We start from the raw sequence: 20487 nt of genomic DNA on the forward strand, positions 1-20487 counted from the left end.
TGGATCAACATATTATCCCCAAATTAGTATTTTTCCTTATTCTCATCACTTATCTGGTTGATGTTGTATTGATATTGTAAGGAGAAATTCTGTCTTGGTCACTCAATGGGTTTTTAACTGTGTTGTCAGCTATGCATCTGTTCTCTAATAGATCGTAAGAATGAACAAATCAAAACGTATATGGCATTCGGCTTATTAGAAATGTTTATTAGCTATTGTGGCATATCATATACAAGACATATGCAACCCTGTTTGACCCAAGATTGACTAGCATCAGCAAATAGTATTACCTCATTGTAAGCAATCACAAAATGTGTTATGCAGGTGGCAGCCTTGACACTTCTTCTACTCTAACAAATTATCTCAGTAGAACTTTTGATCTGTATCAAAAATCGAAAAGGAAACTCGTTCAGAATGACAATTTTTTTTTTCTTCAGACTTCACTTCTTCCCTTCCCAGACCTTCCTTTTTCCCGCCCACTCGACCCAGGCTGTGCTGTTTACTCATGGACGGGAAAATGGAACGGGATAAACAAAAAATCCCATTTGACATTGCAAAATCGCCAAGGATTCCCAGCACGTAGCGTTGGTCTTTGAACTTTCTTGACCCAAAAATAACTTAAGGTGACAAATAGTGTTATCTTTGGGCCTCCTAAGCCTTCGGATGGTCACAGATTGATCAAAGTCGACTAGAACCGAAACTTGAAACCTTATGCGCCACACGCTTGGCGCGCTTCAGAAAAGGATTCAGTGGTTAAACACTGATCTCAACTTATAGTTGTTCTTATTTGAACTGTGATCGAACGGATCATTTTTTCTGTGCTTCTAACGAATATTTTGCAAGCCAAAAAGCTTTCGAAACTTCAAGGCGGGAGATTGTGGTTTTACAAGAGATTATGTCGGCGAAATTTTTAGCAAGGGTCCCGATCTTATGGTTAAGTGGTTGAACGATGGAGGTAAACAGCGATGGAAGCGATGAAGAACAGATATTTTACGATACGGTTAGAGAATATGTGGTTAGTATTGATCGATTCTTTTCATTAATTTAGTTATGCATATAAATTACATAGACATACAAGCTCTGAATTTATAAGGACATGATACTTAATTGCGGTTGAAAGTCACTCCGATAAAACTGTTAGGGGCACAACTCATACCAAAAATACTGAGTCGTTATGTTGACTAACCCCACATATATTGTAAACCCGGTTTTAATACATTTGTAATTTTGTAAAGATCTCTTGTAATTTAGAAACATGATACTTAGTCAGCCACAGATATTGCCAATAAAATGTTTAACATGAGATCATTGAAATATTATTGCCTTAATGATCACCAAGTTTATTTTACTTTTGTTATAGATATCTTTGCTCGTGTTTATCATTTTGTATGGAATTTCTCATGCCATCCTAAGCACCTACAAAAGAAGAAGAGATGAACTTGATTCAGGTTAGAAAGATAATGTATATATTCCAATTAACACTTCTTTTCTCTCCTTGATATGCACACTGAAAGTCACTTTTCATCTCTACTAACTCCAGGGATATATTGAGATTTCCTAATTATTGCAGTTTGAGATTCCAAAGTGTGAGCGTATCTTTCAAAAATAATCTTCAAATGTGTTAAAATTCTTATGATGTAGGGTACCATTTTGAAAACAGCTCAGTAACCTGACGACACAAACAGGATTAATGGGAAGAGAACAGTGTGGGCAGAATTAGTTCAAATGTTGTGATGTATAAGATAAAAAAAAGTTGCTTTGGTTATCTGCTTCTCTATTTTCATTTCACATGTGCACTAGTTTGAAATGTCCTGTAGGTCAAGTCTGTTATGTCATCAGAAAGTATCAGGTTGCTGAGCAAGATTCAAAATTGTGGCAGGGTGGTCTCATTTTTTCACATTTTGAAAACTTAGGATGTAGTTTTGAAACTAAAAAAATGCAGTTTTTGTCATTATTTATACTTTTTAATGATTAAGATTAAAAAAGTTTCATGGTTTTTTGGAGCATGTTTCTTTAACCTGTTAACTCCCAAGATCTGACTGTTAATTTGCCCCTCTAACTGCGGAAATTGGTGGTAGATCAAGGTAACAACTTTTACCTGATAAATATGAGTATTCTCATTACCTGTTTGCTTGAATAGTGGGTGGTTATTAAAGGGAGAAGTTACAAGGTAATAATTTCTGATAGTTTAAAGGTTACCTCTTCAATTGTTAAGAGTAACAAGGATGTATTGAGTTGTAATATTTTAGCTCGGTGTCACTTTGGTAGGTAATGAGAATTTAAAAAAAACATTTCTTTCTAGACTGGGGTACACAAGAATAAGCACCAAATTCTCAGAGGAGGTGACAAAGAAATGCATGGCTATCAGTTAGATTTCACATTTTGGTAGTTGATGGGCTGAACTGGAATGCCGTGTAGTGACTGTTGATGATACTTTTGTTGCAAACATCTTGGTGATTTGAAATCATCACAGTCTAATTATCTTTAATTGTGAGACCCCCTCTGGGAATAATTTCTAAAGTCCTGAATTTTCTTATTATATTTAATTATATATCAGAAAACCCTTTGGTTCAGATGTGAATGAAATAACAATTCTAGCCTTGTAAAATATTTCTTATTTTTTTTATGTAGACGATGAAGATGCATTTGTTTATCGGATATCGTAAGTACTTTAGGGTCTGGTTGTTCACATGGCAGATAATGCTATCCAATAAATAAATTGCTACCCAGCAGATAAGTGTCAACAAAACATACTGCACTATTCATTGGATAGAGATTTATTCACTGGATAGTATTATCCACACTTCAAATGACCAGGGCTTGATTTTCTCCCTGCTGTTTAACTGCTCTTAAATTTGTTCCTATTCATGCTGATTATTAAATCTGACTTGTGCAACTGGTTGCGTTGTAGCTTTTGGTTATGTACGTTCACCCTCACAGTGTCCCTTGGTGCTGTCCTTCTGCTTCCAATGTCCATCTTCAGTAATGAAATTATGATCATGTATCCTAACAGTTACTACATCAAATGGCTCAATGGTTCTCTTATTCATGGTAAGGGAATATAGTTACTGCACAATGTTACTGAACCATTTTAAATACCAAATCTGCAAGGAGATTTCATCTTAATTTGTATACTAGATCTGATTTTGAATTCTCCCCTCAAGCTTTCAGACATTTTCATGTTAATTAGTTACAAGAATTTGGTGCTATATGTAGATCAAGATAACAACCTCTACTTGATAGGTTTGAGTACTTTCATAACCTTTTTGCTGTATAATATTTATTTATTTGTTTATTAACTTCACCATACAACAACAATCAAAATAAATTTCATTGGTAGTTTAGTGTTAACAGCTGAGTTGAAAACATAAATTGGCCACTGTCAGAATTGCTCTGATGAAGGGCTAATGCTCGAAACATCAGCTTTTTTACTCTTTATGGTGGCCAATTTTCGTTTTCAACCCAGTTGTTAACACTAAATTACCAGCTATACTCTCCTACTGATGCAGCACCCCAGTTTCTTTAGAAACTTACCCCCTTAATTCATTAATCAAAATAAATAGATTATAGAAAATGACAAAAAACGACAAAAAAAGGCAGGGACATGGCATCAGTGTAGCCAATAACAGTGGGATATATGGATATTATAGGGAGAAGTAACTTGTTACTATCTTCTGGAAGTTAAAGGTTAATGAAGTGTTCCTTAGTTACATTATAGTAACTGAAGTAGAATGTTTTATTGCTGTAGGTCCTAAAACTTAGTGTTACTTATGTACTGTTCATACTGATTTCCTTGATAGTTATGTAAAACTCATCTCTTGTTTGACAGTTTACTAACTGTGTGTGAAAACCAGAACATATTTAAACTCAGTGTGGTTAACTAGCAACCTGACAGACAGTTTACCATAAAGCAGTGAAACTTTCAAAATCTGCATGAGTTGTGTTGTTGCTAACCTCACTCAAAAACAGACCCATCAGTTTAATAAAAAAAAAAAACAGACTTGAGACAGATGAAAAACAGTCTTCACTTCATAGTTGTTCAGAAAGTCTTCTGAAATGACTTTTTTGCTCAGCTGGTATAAGTAAAATAATTTACACATCACCATGGTTGTATTTGCTCATTGTAGTCTTCTTTTTGGCTCTAATTTATACAGGGATGTGGAACCAGATATTTTTAGGCTCATACATGTCACTCTTTGTGGCTATCCCTTTTGCCTACTTTTTCATGGAGTCAGAGGGATTTGCAGGATCCAGGAAGGTAAATTGTGTTTAAAACTGGTGTACAGTTACAGGGTATTCTAACTTTATTAAGATGCTAAATACAGTTGTAAGTGGGCTGAGTGCTAACAGTGGCAGCCTTGGTTTTGTTCTTGGAACACGGGGGAAGGAGGGAGTGAAGGCCTCTTTTTGATCTGTTCATACTGGAAACAAGCGGGTGTTGATCTCCCACTACCCCAACCTGTTGTTCCACTTCTTGCACCTTTGAGTACTATTTCCCTTTCTTTATTATATAACACTGAATATTAATGATAACTATAAAAATGTAACAAGCTGAGTGATACATGCATTTTGATTGGTTCTTAGTAATGATCTATCAGAGAAGAGATACAGGCATGACATAAGTATTGACAACATTTTGCTACTTTGTTATATAAAACAAGATCATTCCAAATTGACATGAGTCCTCCAGCAATAGATCACATTGTGGTAAGAATATAAAGAACACACTCAGCTTAGCTTGATGTGCCAGTTTTTTGCTCTTACCACATTTTAATATTATTTGTGATCTGTTACTGAACAAAGGCACAGCAACAAAAACTATTTGTAAAATAGGTGTTTGTACTTTAGCCTAAATTCTAAGTTCATCTCCTTGCCTTGTTCCAGCAAATAGACACCTGGTACTTTTTACTAGTTTGCCGTTGTGCATATGAGCCCCCACCTTCCAAACCCTCTTTCTTTTCCAGCTTCCCCAATCCCTTTCATCTTTCTCTTGATGGAAGGAGTAAGGGGAATTTGATAATAAAAGTTAGATGTTTTCTACATGCAAGAGCTGATGTTTTGCAGGGTATTATGGCTCGAGTCTATGAGACATCAGTTGTTCTGATACTACTTGCAATTCTGGTCACAAGCATTGTGTGGGTAGGACTAGCATTGATTGATAGAGGACGCACAACTGATGAAGGTAATTATAATGAGCTTGAGCCAGCAACCACACTTCACTATCTGCAAAATGCACCAGCTATTTCAAATACCTGTCACCGCTAGAGTCCTTGTCCTTGAAGGGGTCATTGACCTGAAGTGTATCACAGCTAGGTTACTCAAAATCTTTTGACAACCCAAATTAGGTTTCAATTTTATGAGGAAAATATAATATGTGACTAACATGAAACAGGCTGTTCATAATTTTATGTATTTGACAATGAAACTTATAATAATGGGCAATTATGGGATGAGGTTGGGCATGATGTCATGAATTATCAATACTGAGGTCTGAGTGATTTGTTGAAGCTGAAGGCTGAGGCAATAATGCAGACTGAGAATTCAGTTTTTACTGTCTTTTTTTAAAACATTTTTAAACAATTTGCAAAAAGGATACTTACCTCTGAGTTTGCTAAAGTTTAAGAACACTGCATTATTAAAGGGCTGGGAATCTAGGCAGACTTTGAACTAGACATGATTGTAAACCCAATATTGGCAGCAGATATTGGGTTATCCTGTCAACTTCACAAGCTATTGTATTTTGACTGTATTTTTCAGAGTTTTCATAGTAAGGCTAATGTATTTAATAACTTGCATGTGTTGTGTAATACCAGAACTTAAAAGGGCTCGAACAATTAACCAGTGATGTTTCCTACTTTAGGTTTGAAGCACTGGAGTGAATGGATGTAACCTTTGAGAAAATGTTTTTTTTTTCCTTAACTTAACCCGTTAACCCCTAAGAGTGACTAGCATCTAATTTCTCCTTATAATATCACCACTAAATCACACATCAATGTCAGGAGAATAAAGGAAATGATCACCAACTAAAGAAACTCTTGATTGTTAAACAAATTCTCCTTGTCAGCACCTTAGTAAATGTACAGAGAACAGTAAGGAGAATATGAATAATGATGTTGGGGTGTAAAGGGTTAAACTTTTTAATAACTGTAACAACAACTAAAAAATTGTTATTTGGTTTTCACAGAGGCCTGGGTTCCTGGTCTTACATTCATATATTCATGCATATCACTTCTTGGAGCCCTGATGCTTCTGCGTAAGTACTGTAACTGTAAATGTACCAATTAAAACATTACCTTGAGAGAGTTTTGTTGGACATGCAAGCTCATTATCCTACAGTTATTTAATCTGTGTTGTGATAATTAATCCAAAGTGCTTGTCAAAATAAATGTTGTACAAGTTTTTCAAGGAGCTCTGTCACTTTTCTTTGGTTAGTCTGCACACCTGTTGGATTTGCACGGATGTTCACTGTCCTGGGCCAATATGTGGTGAAACCTCAGGTAATCTTTTTACAACAATAGTAATCATTTTTCTGACAGCCTCAGAATGATATCAGTAGAGAGTTACAAAGTGGTGCATTTTGTAGGTGTATGTGTTGATGATCCTGTTTGATGATCTTGCATCAATAAAATATAAAGAAATATTAGTCAGAAATGCATGTATCAAATGTTTCAAAATGAATAATCTCTGGCTGAAAAAAAAATTCTGCAGCTTATCACAGAAATTATCTTACTCTTACATATCACATATCACATATAACACTACCCCCCACATGTTAGGGGGTAGTGTTGTTAATTAGTGACGTCTCGATTTCTTGATTAAAATTTACTATAATTGCCACAGCCACAAGATTTTTTTATGTCTCAGAAGAAAAAATAAATTTCAACAAGAGAGGAAATACAGTTGCTTTGATTATCATCTGAAGAAAAACAGACTTTTAAAACTATTTTTCTTCACAGATATTCTCAAAAGTAATCTCTAAGACACAATGTTGTTTGCTGGAATGAACTGTGCAGACTAATCTATTGATGAGGCACTTTGAGTGGTAATAACTTTTCTTTGACCTTTTTTTTATTTCCTTGATCTTTAGTTTCTTCGAGATCTGGACAATGAAAGAAGTGCCATAGAGTTAGAGGAAGAGAGTGTGAAAAGGAAAATGAATGGTATAAAGTTTTCTCTTTGTATTTTTAAATACAGTTGAACCTGTTTTAAGCAGCACTGTGTTAAACAGTCACCTTGTCTTAAGTGGTTGGTTTCCAAAGTCCCAAATTTTTTATCCCTTAATTTCTGTAAATTTCACCTCCATTAAGTGGTCATAATCACCCTTGACTGAGTCCCAATGGCCTGTATGTATCATTCTCCACCATTATTTAGGGAGTTGTGATACAACTTCAAATTCTCTTTTGTTTAAAAGGAAATAAGAGCCAATCTGAAAGGAGAATATAGAATTCTATCAGAAGTCACTTAGGGCTTCTTTCAATTCACTCTTTCATTTTGTACATGAGAAAGGTGTTAGGAATCATTTATATGGGTGTGTGTACTGCACAGGACTAACTCCCTGTTCCCTTTGGTAGATCAAAATAAATACTTTATCAACTGTACTGTTGTTCGCTCATCAGTGATTATGGAATTTGAGGGTCGAATCTCACCCAGCTATCTGGCTTCAATTTTTGGGTGCCCATCACCTCATTCTAAGGTTTTAAAGTTACTGTCAACCACTTCTTTGTGCTTTGTAATATTTCAGGTTATAGCAATGGAATGACCATGCACAATGGCATTGATCACAATCCAAATAAATTAAAACAACTGGAGGTTCAAAGACTGGAGCTTGGTCAGTAATTTCATTTCTCTCTTTTTCTTTTTAACACATGAGTTTGATCAGTAAAAGATGAACTGACATTTTTGCTTTAAAAGTAGATGACAGTTGTTTTAAGTCTTCAATAAATACTGGTCTTAAGCTGAACTGTTGTAATTTTATCATCTGTTTTTTTGATCATCTATTCCAGAAAGAAGCATCAGAGCATCATCGTTGCAAAGAAATTGTGTTTATCCAATCCTACTTCTTACTCTGCTGCTTTTAACAGTGAGTTTACATTGCCACTAGGATAGGATTAAATGGACCTGAATGTACTGTTAGTCGAATGAGCACTTCCGCTCACGGACTTATAGGTAATAACATGATTTCGAGTGCAATTTGGTGTTAATGAGCATGAGTAAATTTTTCAAAGACAACAAAAATCTTTGAAAAATTTACAAGTGCTTATTACACCAAATTGCACGAGAAATCATGTTGTTACTTTCTTTTAATGTACATGAAAAACATCACAGAAAGTGAAGACCGACATAAATTTTGGCAGCGTGCGCGCACTATTTGTAACTTGCACTCGTGTTTCAACTTTGCACTCGTTTTCAGCTGATCAGAAGCGCGTAATTTTTTCATGTACGTTATCATAAAGTCGATAGTCAGTGAGAATAATTTGTACTGTAGTCATCTTCAGGTGTTTGTAGTATTTTTCATGAGTAGATCAAAGAAATATGTTTTAAGATCTGATTTAAAATTTGAAATAATTCTGACAAATGTAGGACAAAGACAGGGGTTTCAGTAACCTTTTCCATGCGGCTGCGCCCGAAAAGGGGCCGTAAGGCAAAACCCAAATACGCGAGGCTGGATGCAGGCCAAACAGACGATATTAAGAGGCCTTACAGGCTGGGTACACCGCTGGTAACCAGCTTGTATTGAAAATCCTTCAAAGGAAAAAAAATTACATCTGTTGTAAGGTTTCAGACCTCATGCTGCCCTGACTGAGCTACCAGTATTAGGGTTATATGTGACGAGGGTCCTGAGATCATTAATGAACGAAAGACACAACCTTTGCCAAAGAACAAAGAAAGTATTTACGTTCCTATGAGGAATCGAATTTTAGACCTTATGGCCTCAGTACCCAGACTAAAAGTTACATTAATTTTCAGTTTGTTTGTTTTTAATCAGACTAGCTGCATGGCCATGGTTGCCCTGAATGTTCTCAGCTTGCTGTTTGTTCATGGAGCCCTGCCCAAGAAATCCACGGTATGAGCATTTAGTTTTTACTTCAATAACGTTACTCTGAGATTTCGAAAACTTTTCTGCTATTGGAGTCAAATTTTGAATTTGGGAAGCAATTCAGATACATTCACAAATGTGAGAAATGTTGTTAGGTAAGAGGAGGGGGAGGGGGGGGGGCGTGTGAAGTACAACAACTCTGCCTCTGCCGGATGGGGAATATGACAATCAGTATGTTCACTATTCCGAGACATGGAGGTTACTCCATTTAAATGAGGGCCTAGAAACTGTCTGTGGCTCAACCCCACTGGGTGCAAGAATTGAGCACTGTCTTGCACAATGAACAGTATGTCTAGTGTTTTTACACTATAACTGCCCTCGAATTATCTTTCAAGATCAACAGGAGAGGTGACAAGATGATATAATTTTCAACGATTACCTGGTACTCCCCCTCCCTCCTCCCCCTTTCCCCCCCCCCCCCGTTTACTCAGATCGTCAAAGGTTGTTATTCTTGGTGTTTTATGTCTATGAATGGTACATCTTGTCTTGTTTTGTCTTTTCTCCGAAAATTTTAATTTTAAGGCTTGTAACTGCACTCCTTGCCTTGCTTCGTTTCTTGGAAGAATCATTTTAATACCACGAGCGACCAACTATTGTAACTGTACAGCGGTGTGTTTCATGTTTCTAGGTGCTTGTGTTGGGTAAGGTATCCTCTTCCATGATGGGAACATTCGGCGCCCTTCTAGAGATCATTCTTATTTTGTATCCTTTCACTGTAGTGTTCAACTGATCGTTTTTATGTATTTGCTCGTTAGTTCATTCATACATTTGTATGTTTTTCCCCTTAAATTCGTCCGCTAACATCAGCAAAAACATTCAGTTTAAGTGCTGCCTGGGAATTTTAAAGGATTATTGGTGCTTCATGGACCAGTACTTTTATGAGTGAACATACAGATTAAATCCTTCCATTGATAGACCTGTCCATTCTCAGGGGTAGTGTATTGTTATGTTTGGGAGAAGCAAGATGTTCGAATCGCTTCTTGAAACACAAGGGTTTTCTTCTATTATTTTTGTACTTTAATGAATGGAATTATTTACTGTATGAGCGTTAGATTCGTCAGTTGGTCCAGACAGTGCACCTTAACTTTTCTCAGTTATTTAATGCTTGCGTCACTAGTAGGCCTGTACAGCGTTCCATACTTTTCACGCCTGCGTCCTGCAGTACGCGAGACTACCACGACCAAGGTAAGCGAACTAGATTGTTAAAAAAAGTTAAATAGGATATCTGAACTTGATGCGTACCTTTAGATTGATGGTTCTTTGTTTTATTTACACCATGTACTCCGGTTATTCCTCGGAGTTCTCGGTAAAATAGAGTACATAAACTTTACGTTCTATTAACTGCAATGCAATGGAGAAATAAACCCGAGGTGATGAGGAATAATAAGATTGTGTAGCACTTTTGGTTACTGGGCCAAGCTCCGATCACGAATGAAAAGGTTGCAGCTTACTTGTTGATCGCCGAACGTACGGACTTTCGCGGGAATTTAAGGCGCCAAATTTTCTCTACTCGCCTTGGCCACCGAAATTTTCGCAAATTGAGCGCCCTTCAGGGCGAGTTTTCAACTTTACGCCAAGTCTCATCTTGAAATAGAGAGCAGGGGCAGTTCATCAGTTTTTGAGATCGTTTGTTCTAATTTCAGGTGATTGCCAACTGTATAGTCTTATTGATCCTTAGTTCAGCTTTACCAGTTCTGTCCAGAACACTTGGTAAGTCAGTAATTAAGGTCTTTTTAAATCATTTCATGGCTGACCCCGAGTGCTTTATCTTTTACTATAAACCTAAACCTACTTCAGCATCTTGTATCTGTAAAAAGGGGAAGCTGAAGTCAGCTAACTTACTTCATGATCCTTTCGTAAAGATAGAGCAGTTTTTAGTCGAAAGTAATTCGGTATTGCTTTGCTTTGCTTTACTTCGTCATGTGATTGGTCCAGAAAATTCGCGCCACTTTCTCAACCAGTCAGATTTCAAACTAAAAATCAATCGTGACTTGGTTAGTCGCGTTTTCCCGCGCTTCAGGCAGTTTGCTTTTTCTTTTAAAGTGATATTTCCTTCCTATGATTTACAACACTCAATCTAACCAGCTTTTGACTTGTTTCAACATTTCAGGTATAACCAAGTTTGACTTGATGGGCGAGTTTGGCCGGCTTGACTGGCTTGGTAATTTTCGTGTGGTCATCCTATATAACCTGGTGTTTGAAGTATCTACGGCTTTCTGTTTGGTTAACAAGTTTACAGCTTCGGTGAGACACGCTTTGTACGAACAGGTTCACGTTCCAACTGTACAGTTCTTCCGGCGATTTCAACCCAAAGTGAAAGCGTCGGCTTAAAGGGACGAGGTATTGTTCTTTCAAAGGCTCAAAGACTGAGTTCCGTGCCATAAGTAGTTGAAATCAAGAAGTTTATTTCCCGCATGTCATGTCGAGGTCTGAAGTTAAAGAGGAACGAAACTTTGCCGATCATCTGAACGCAGTGACGAATCACAACGAAATTATCCGAACATTGAATTGCATCGATATTATGCGTGCATTTACTGAAGTGAAGACTTAATAATGGAGCTACCACAGATGACACGCAACAAGACGAAACTGAGTTGATATGAAAGAATTTGACTTCATAACGTCGTCGGAACAGATATGAAAGAGCAATTCAATTGCCGATGTTGTTGTTTTTATAGATATACCGGTGATTTTGTGTTCGTGATCTGGAGTCTACACAGAGTGCAGAAGTACGTAGAACTCTTAAGACTGATACGGTTTGGTTCAAGATATAGAGAAAGCAGTAAATCTTTCATTGTTCTTTCTCTTTAGTGAGTATAGGCACCAAAGAGGATCACGTAGTCAATCATTTTGTTTCCTGGAAGATCCTTCTTGGTTGGATAAACAAGGCCGAAACAGGACTTGTAAATGACGAGGATATAAGCCTGTGATTTCAACAGGAAGATTAGGAAAAAAATTAAATTCCTGAACGTTTTTTTTTTTCTACTAGATTGAAATAACTTAAATAATGGGTCAACTTTGATGTTAGTCGTTCGTTGATTTTATTTATTTCTTTCTCATCGTTGTTCATGCTCAGAACGAATTTTTGCAGTCTGGGCGTGAGTCATGCTTACATTCTGACTTAACTATACACAAGCCTAGTTATAGAATAGAAATAGGAAATATGCAATTTAACGTATGTACAGTTGAATTTTGTTACCGTAAAGTTTCGTAATAACTTTATTCTGGTAATAAACAGAACAAAAAAAAATTTAGATTTCTGTTTTAGAATTCCCGAATTAGAATATGCAATTTAGAACATATTAATTCTACTGAAGATAGTTGATGAGCTATCAGGGATTTGTTTTCATAAATGTACCACATAACTAATCGACTAAAGATGTATTTTCGTAGAGAGGTTAATTAGCTTCCCTTTTTGGCCTTGAAAATTTTCGCCAACGGCTCTGCAGGGTGCGAAAAGTAATAGACAAGGGAGTTTGAAAATTATGGTAATTTTAATTCACCAGGGCAGGAGGAGACTTATCACTCGCGTTTTCCCGTGGCTCAGGCAATTTGCTTAACTCTCCATCAGGTAGTGCTGGAGTATGTTTTCATAGAATGGCGATCAACTGACGAGGTCTTGGGTGAAACTAGTTTTAATTTGTAAATCGCGTGGGCACTGTTTGTGTGTCGAAACTAAACGCGAATCAGGATTACATGTTTTGATTCTTTTTTAAATTCTTTAAACGTTTACTCTGGCAGTAGTTTGATGCTCTACCTATACCTGAAATAGCCAGATTTCAAACTCGCTTTCTACTCCAATTTTTCAATTTGGATGTATCAGCAAGATGCGGTTGCACAGTTTACGAAACTTGTTTTGAGCAGGTACTGGGATTGCAATATTTAGCAAGCTTGACAGAGTTATGCTTGCTTTCCTTAAGATGCCTTGTTTGGCATACCTAATACTGGAGTTTTTTACATGCGTCAATGCTTCGCTGTTCTCTGAAATGCTGTTCCAACAACCTGATAGGAATTTGTGAGATAGGTACCAGCGGCGGTTACATTAAAGGAAATTATTGCGGCGGTGATACGAATACATGTTTCATTTTTTTCCTATAGCTGTATTCAACTTGATATTTTGTAAAATCAATAGTAAGAAAAAAAACTTCTCTTTATTTACGAAGGGCTACGCTACGGTAACCAATTTACGTCATCAACTTATTTGATAATACTAAATTACCCTCTTCTACAAGAAGGCGGACCAAGCGCTGAAAAGTAACAGACTTATTTATATTACTACAAAAAGATTGGACTGTACACGGCTGTGCCTCGTACAAGAAAAAAAAGAAGTTTTTTGTCCATCCTCAGTCCCTAAATTCGACATTCAGTGTGCTCACTTTTTCCGGAGCAGCCTGCTCGAATGACGTAAATCGAGAGCGAACAGAGGATAACAAGCAAGAATTTTGATTAAGTTTAAAATAAGAAAAAAAAAAGGGAAAAAATTTGCTATTTACATTGACATTTAACGGATAATTAAGAAATTATAGTTGTTTTGTATTTAAATGTTGTCCAATAGCTCTAATTTATTGAGTGATGTTGACATTAAACGTGTTGTGAGGTAAATTTCTCAAATTTAAGGAATATGGAACTATTATTAAGTATAAACGACTCTCAGCAACTTCCAAACATGAGCAGGAGAGCGCGCTAAGAATTCGTTTCGTAAGCGCATTGTTCGCATTTAAAACAAGTATCGCGCGAATGATTGATCAGCTCTGGATAAGATAGAGAACAAGAAAAACTAGCCGCTTCTGCTCATCGAGGTCTGGAAAGAGGACAAGAGGCTGAAACTGCGTTGAAACCGCTCATAAAATTAATTCTGAAGACCACAAAGGCGTTTTGGGGAAAGACTGCTGGCATTTAATCGAAATTCAGCGCAGCTGTCCGGCGCATATGAGATACATGTTTGACTACCAAATAATCATATGATCGTAACAAGCGATCGGGATTGCTCGGAACTCCATTGTCTGTTCTCTGCTTGTACATTTGATGTACAGTTCAGTTCCACTGGATATTCGCAACGGCAGGCAGCCTGAGTAAAGGGGGTAAGTTTCTAAAGAAACTGTGGTGCTGCGTCGGTGGGAGAGTATGGTAGGTAATTAAGTGTTAACGACTGAGTTGAAAACGTAAATTGGCCACCGAAAAGGGTAAAAAAGCTGACGTTTCGAGCGTTAGCCCTTCGTCAGAGTGAGTAAATTTCCATTTATAAGGTCAAACTGCGACTAATTAGAGCCCATCGAGAACCCACATGGCAGCTCTAATGCGACCTAAGTAATTTATGCCATTAGTTAAGTATATGTCCTTCAAACAAAAGCCATTCTGCGCCAGATATGCAGCAAAGCAGAAAGTCATGATCAACCTTGAACGACCCGGCCTGATGACAACGTGACGCATTGCGTGACTACTGCACTAAAAATGTTTCTTATATTCTGACTGACAGACATTGTACGGTAAGGTCATTTTACCGGATTGAATTTGACATTCATTTAAACTGTCTTTATATGTGTGTTTTCACTTAGAAAAACAGTTGAATGTTCCGCGGAACTTAATTGAGCATTTACCAAGCGATTGTTTAGAAGCTAATTGCAATTATTTACCGTAACATAACTGATACCTACCTGAATATATTAATGAGGAATTTTCCAGACTCGGAAAGTTTTGATTTTATCATAGACACCCCAGCTTTCCCAGATTGTGTCAGAAAAACAATCTGAGAACCAATCAGTTTCCAGTATCTCGTTTATTACACTAAAATTGATACAGACGACAAACTCCTTTCCATGACCTTTAGTGTGAAATCAGACTAACCATAGGAAACTCTGCAGTTTTTCAATTGAAGATGAGCGCAAAAGCCTCTGATTACGAACAGTGCAACAATCTATTCCAGTAACTGAGCCTGTGTCAATACAAGCCGACTTACTAAGCGAACAAACCAAAAGTCCGTCGATATGAGAGTGAAAGATCTTAAGTGGTACAGTCCTTTCGTGTTCCTTGTTGGAACTATTTTAAGTTTTGCTGATCCCATTACCGACATACTTACACTAGTGGAGTTCTACCGCGCGGATCATAGGACATGGTTCGGTGTAGGGCTTACTTTTGTATTGTTGCCATGTTTAGCGTTTCCAGTAGTGTTCTGCCGGTTGCGTGTCCTATGAATTGCTTCACCTTCTAATTGGGCAAAAACTGTTCTTTGTGCATTACATCCATTTTCAGCAGCCTTCGCGAGAGTAGAAGCTGTTTTTTTCTGTCTCAAGAGATGGTGATCTGGAGACGAAATCGACCCCGATGCTGAATATGTAATCAATCACATCGACTTAGCTGTGCTCTTTGAGGCAGTCCTTGAATCCGCTCCACAATTTATAATTCAGTTGTACGCCATCATTGTTCAGGAGGAGCCAGCTACAATCATTCAAATCATTTCTCTACCTATCTCTTTCCTCACTCTGGCATGGGCCTTCACAGCCACTGATAAGAAGTCTCTTGCCGAGCGCGAAATAATACCAAGTAGCGGTGCCCTGAAGGTTAAACATCAATTAGCATTGTATGTAACTTACTTAATTCTTCTGAGCAGTCGACTGTTCGCCATCTGTTATTTCACCGTCAGCTACAAGTGGTGGATTATTGGCGTGTTGATGTTTCATTCTTGTGCCGTAGTAATAGCGACTGTTATTCAGAATAGAGACGAAGTTGGCTGTAATTCTAGCTACGTTCTCTTTACTATATTGTTTACGGGCATTCACTGTCTAAGAGATGACTTTGTCGAATTATCGATTGGTGTACAAGTAGGTGGTCTAACCATGAGTGTGTATTTCTCACATATTTTTTTTGTATTAGAAAACTTCTTTATGATCCTGATGTTTTATTTCACTTATAACCCCAATGCTTGGTACTCTTTACCTGTCACTGTGAGTGTTTGTGTGTTCAGTGTTCTTGGCTCCACAATGAGAGTTTGTTTATTTAGGTGGCTATACAAGAAATTTGCCAGCGGTTCACCACCTGCGAACAGCGGTGATGTGAATTTATGTGCGTGAATTATTACGTTAGTTCAGTCTGATTTAGTAATTTGGTAGTTTAATAATTTAGATTTGGTAATTTGGCCTGTAGCCGTTCTATTTGAATTTTTAAAGTCCCATGTTATTTAGGTTTAAGCTGTCGAGATGAGTTTCCAAATTGTGACTTTCTTGTTTAACTTCCATCACTGGACGTGCTTAGAATGTCTACTGACCTTGCCCTGTACTTTCACGAAAGTTCTTGTTTTGGCTCACGTAGTCAAAGACTGATTCATTTGATCGGAAGCATTAACTACGTTATTGTTCATTTGTAAGATTTCGTCGTAAAAGTGGTTTTTAACAACAGAAACTGTTTAATCTTGCAAAGTTAGTTGGCCAGCATGCCCACTCAGGCGTGCTGATGTCGAATATACAAGCATGCACTTTCGAGTTTACTTAGCGAATATTGGCATTGAGTAAGAAATAGTAGTTAGTAGGAAATAGAGGATCAAAGTTTGAGCATCAAAAAGACAGTAATCAGAATTTGAGTCAGACGTGATTAGTTCTAAAGCTATGAATGATCACAACTATTTTATTAGATCTTTAGGTGTCTTTAGCAGTTTCGTGTTTTCACTTATTTTCATATATTGGTAAGATTTTTTGCGGGCACAAAAGATGTGACAGAAGAAGAAAGAAACTGTAGAAGAAATAAAATAAACACATAACAAGCAGCGAGTATTGGATGGATAGAATGTAATAGCACATAATTATCAAAATACTCGATTTAAGCTTCGAGCTAGTGGTTTAGAAGTTTTACATAAATAGTTTATGTTTATAAATGTACGATTTTTAGGGATGAATTGTTTTGAAAGGAAGATGTTGATTTGTGTTCCTCAACTTCGAGGTCGGTAACTTCCCTCAGTAGATAAAACTTATCTAAAGCTGTGTACAAGTTGATATTGTGCAAGATCAAAATTATGATAAAAGTTATCTAAATAGTCACTCAAAGGGCTTAGGGGTGCTTATGCTTTCCTATGGTGGCCTTTAGATTTACCTGACACTTCGTTCTACCTAAGATAAAATGTGTAGGGTTATATTCGTAATTTGTCAGTTACAGTTGTATGCTTAACCGCCAGCGACAAAATCATTCACTACACTGAAAAATGAAACTACCTAATTTTCGTTTTTTTTTTCGTTCAAAGTTGATTCAGCCTTGAATTCGATTACAACGATGACAAATTTGTTTGCACCAGAGACTTCAGTTCTCTTTACATCAAAAGTAGCCGATTAAGATGGGTTTTTATACAATTGCTTTGCAATTACGAACTATTCAAGGCTGACTTATCCAGACGTTGTTCCTCTAACGATATTTTAAAAACTTGTATGAAGGTATTTTCTTACCGATCTTCTTGTGTGCTTCACTCGGAGAAACGACAACAACACTTAAAAGTCATTAGTTGACTCAAAATAAGGAAAATATTTCACCTATTGTTAATCTTTTGAAAGAAAATTTTGTCGAGCATTTGAATAAAATGAGAGTCTGGATATGATATCATATGGGGACAGGTGGGAGTACAGAATGGTGAAAAATGGAGGGAAGTGGAGGTGAAGGATATGAAGAATGTGTGATGAGAGGAGGTAAAGGAGGAGAAGTCTGGGAACGACGCTTTTTGCTGCCACGTCTTGTATCTGTAATTGCGTGATAAATAATTCGTGCAGGAAACTGATGCGTGGAGGACCAATTGCACCTGGCTGTCAGTAGTAAATTTCCAAATGATAATCGATCGTTTTCGGTTGTCAAGGAGAAATTACCTCTTAGATTGCATGCTATACGCGGTTTTCCCTCAATCTCTTTTACAAGAAGACGGACTAAGTATTGAAAAGCAACAGACTCAATCTCGTTACTACAAAAAGATTGGACGGTACACAACTGTGCCTCATAAAAGAAAACTAAAGTTCATGTCCGTCCTCAGTCCCTTGATTCGACATTCAGCGTTATGCTCACTTTTTCTGGAGCAGCCTGCTCGAATGGCATAAATCGAGAGGGAAGAGAATAACTAGCAAGAATTTTGTGTAACAGAAAAAAACCGGAAAATTTTGTTTTTTACATTGAAATTTAACCGATAACTAAAAAATTATGGTTGTTTTGTTCTTAAATGTTGTTGTTTAATAGATATAACTTATTGAGTGATGTTGACATTAAACGTATATAGTACTATCTCAAAGTATGTGGCGAAGCAGAAAGTCATGATCACCTTGAACGACCCTGATGCCGACAACGTGAAGCATTGCTTGAGTACCGCACTAAATGTTTGTATTCTAACTGACAGGCTTTTACGGTGAGGTCAGTTTATCGGATTGAATTTTACATTGGTTTCAACTCATTTTTTCATATGTGTGTTTTACTTGGAAAAACAGTTGAATGTTCCGTACAGCTTAGTTAAGCATTTACCAGGCGATTGTTTAAAAGGTAATTGTGTTATGGAGAGCGCCCATGTTTTTTTAGAGTGCGTTGCGTTACATAATTATTAAAAATAGAACGAAGAAGTTTCTAGAACATTTAGTCATGATGACTAAGCGAGAACTTTAAGGAGAACCTTCTAGAACCGTGACTCAGCATATTTTTGTTATGATGTAATCATAGTGTAATGTTTCTAAAAATAACAATATTACAGATCTCTAGAACATTCTAGAACTTTTCCGAAAGATATATAAGGAGTCACGCTAGCTTAAAGAAATAGGCCTTTTAGTGAGCTATAACTGCTGTTGCGAAGAGCCCAGAGGAGCGAGAGCCGGACAGAGTTGTTTACTGGAATTGAAAGCCATGTGGAAGGCTACGTAAGAGAAAGAATTACGGACGTCGACAGTTTGTTAAAGATTTTCAAGAGAACTGTGAGTTGTGCGGTAGTGCACTGAGATTTAAGTGATATTATTTGTAAAGGGCTCTAAGTTATAGGGATACTGATTGTATTAGCATTTATATCGCTCCGTAGATAAGTGATAGTTTTTAAGAATAAGATTTTAAAGCTTTTCATTCACAGTTATTGGTTAACTGGATTAAATGTGCTCGCTCAAACCAAAGCATAACATGTGGCGTGTTTTTGACCAGCCAATAGGGAAGTTTGTTTACTAATTTTTGTGCGTTGAGAGAATTTTGCACTCTATCACAATAAAATGCTTCTTCGCGCAGATCCTTGTTGTCGCTCTGTTATAAAAGAATTTGCTCACGCTTTTGGCTGTGCGTATATCGAGTTATAGATGCACTTAAGAAGTTTGAAGAGCACTCAAAAGCTACTCTTACGCATTTTTCGCGCTCTCCAAACCTCCCACGCGCACCGTAACTTGATATACGCACCGTTAAGCATGAACAAATTCTTAAGTGGTTATCCTGAAAGGCTTGCGAATTACTCTCTTCGTCGTCAATTATTCTCTCCAACACACCTTTGTCAATACTCGATCTTCAAGGCGAACAAACGAAAAGTCCGTCGATATGGGAGTGAAAGATCTTAAGTGGTACAGTCCCTTCGTGTTCCTTGTTGGAGCTATCTTAAGTTTTGCTGATCCCATCACCGACATACTCACACTGGTAGAATTCTACCGCGCGGATCACATGACATGGTTTGGTGTGGGGCTTACTTTTGTTTTATTGCCATGTTTGGCGTTTCCACTAGTGTTCTACAAGTTGCGTATCCATGAATCATGCCCTTCACTTTCTAATTGGGCAAGAACTGCTCTTTGCGCATTGCATCCATTTTCAGCAGCCTTCGCAAGACTAGAAGCTTTTCTTCTCTGTCTCAAGAAATGGCGGTATGAAGATGAAATCGACCTCCACATCAATCAGAAAGATGAATATGTACTCCGTCACCATGATTTAGCTGTACTCTTTGAGGCAGTCCTTGAGTGCGCTCCACAATTTATAATTCAGGTGTACGCCATCAGTGTTCAGGAGGAACCAGCTGCAATTATCCAAATCATTTCTCTACCTATCTCTTTCCTCACTCTGGCATGGGCCTTCACAGCCACTGATAAGTGGTCTCTTGTAGCGAACGAAATAATACCAAGTAGCAGTTACCTAAATGTTAAACACCAACTAGCATTGTATACAACTCACTTGCTCCTCCTGAGCAGTCGACTGTTCGCCATCTGTTATTTCACCGTCAGCTACAAGTGGTGGGTTATTGGTGTATTAATGGTTCATTGTTGTTTGATAGAAATAGCGACTGTTATTCAGAATAGAGATGAAGATTGCTGTGATGCCACCAACGTTTTCTTTACTTTATTGTTCATGGGCATTCACAGTCTAAGAGATGACTTTACAAATATTACGATAGGAGCAGACGTAAATCGTGTAATTAGGAATGTGTA

At 37.3% G+C, this 20487-nt stretch overlaps 2 protein-coding genes and 1 pseudogene across 2 annotated transcripts in view; all 3 read left to right on the forward strand.

The window, feature by feature from the left end:
* Positions 1 to 496: 496 nt before the first annotated feature.
* Positions 497 to 12060, forward strand: LOC113676534 (limb region 1 protein homolog). Its single transcript, XM_089183171.1, has 16 exons — positions 497 to 1015; positions 1361 to 1448; positions 2632 to 2662; positions 2912 to 3051; positions 4155 to 4258; positions 5065 to 5182; positions 6185 to 6253; positions 6433 to 6497; positions 7088 to 7160; positions 7742 to 7828; positions 8004 to 8080; positions 8987 to 9064; positions 9726 to 9799; positions 10192 to 10282; positions 10741 to 10807; positions 11208 to 12060. The coding sequence occupies exons 1-16, from the start codon at positions 950 to 952 to the stop codon at positions 11426 to 11428; spliced, it is 1449 nt and encodes a 482-aa protein (XP_089039297.1). The 5' UTR covers positions 497 to 949; the 3' UTR covers positions 11429 to 12060.
* Positions 12061 to 14910: 2850 nt separating this feature from the next.
* Positions 14911 to 17066, forward strand: LOC149040137 (uncharacterized; annotated as a pseudogene).
* Positions 17067 to 19225: 2159 nt separating this feature from the next.
* LOC149040138 (XK-related protein 7-like) overlaps positions 19226 to 20487 on the forward strand; it is a 2437-nt gene continuing 1175 nt past the window's right edge. Inside the window, exon 1 of the mRNA XM_089182940.1 lies at positions 19226 to 20487. This exon is cut by the window's right edge and continues 1175 nt beyond it. Coding sequence (XP_089039066.1) covers positions 19613 to 20487 — 875 coding nt within the window. The 5' untranslated portion in view covers positions 19226 to 19612.

This window comes from Pocillopora damicornis, chromosome 9, assembly GCF_964200805.1.
Source record: "Pocillopora damicornis chromosome 9, jaPocDami1.2, whole genome shotgun sequence".
Classification (NCBI taxonomy): Eukaryota; Metazoa; Cnidaria; class Anthozoa; order Scleractinia; family Pocilloporidae; genus Pocillopora; species Pocillopora damicornis.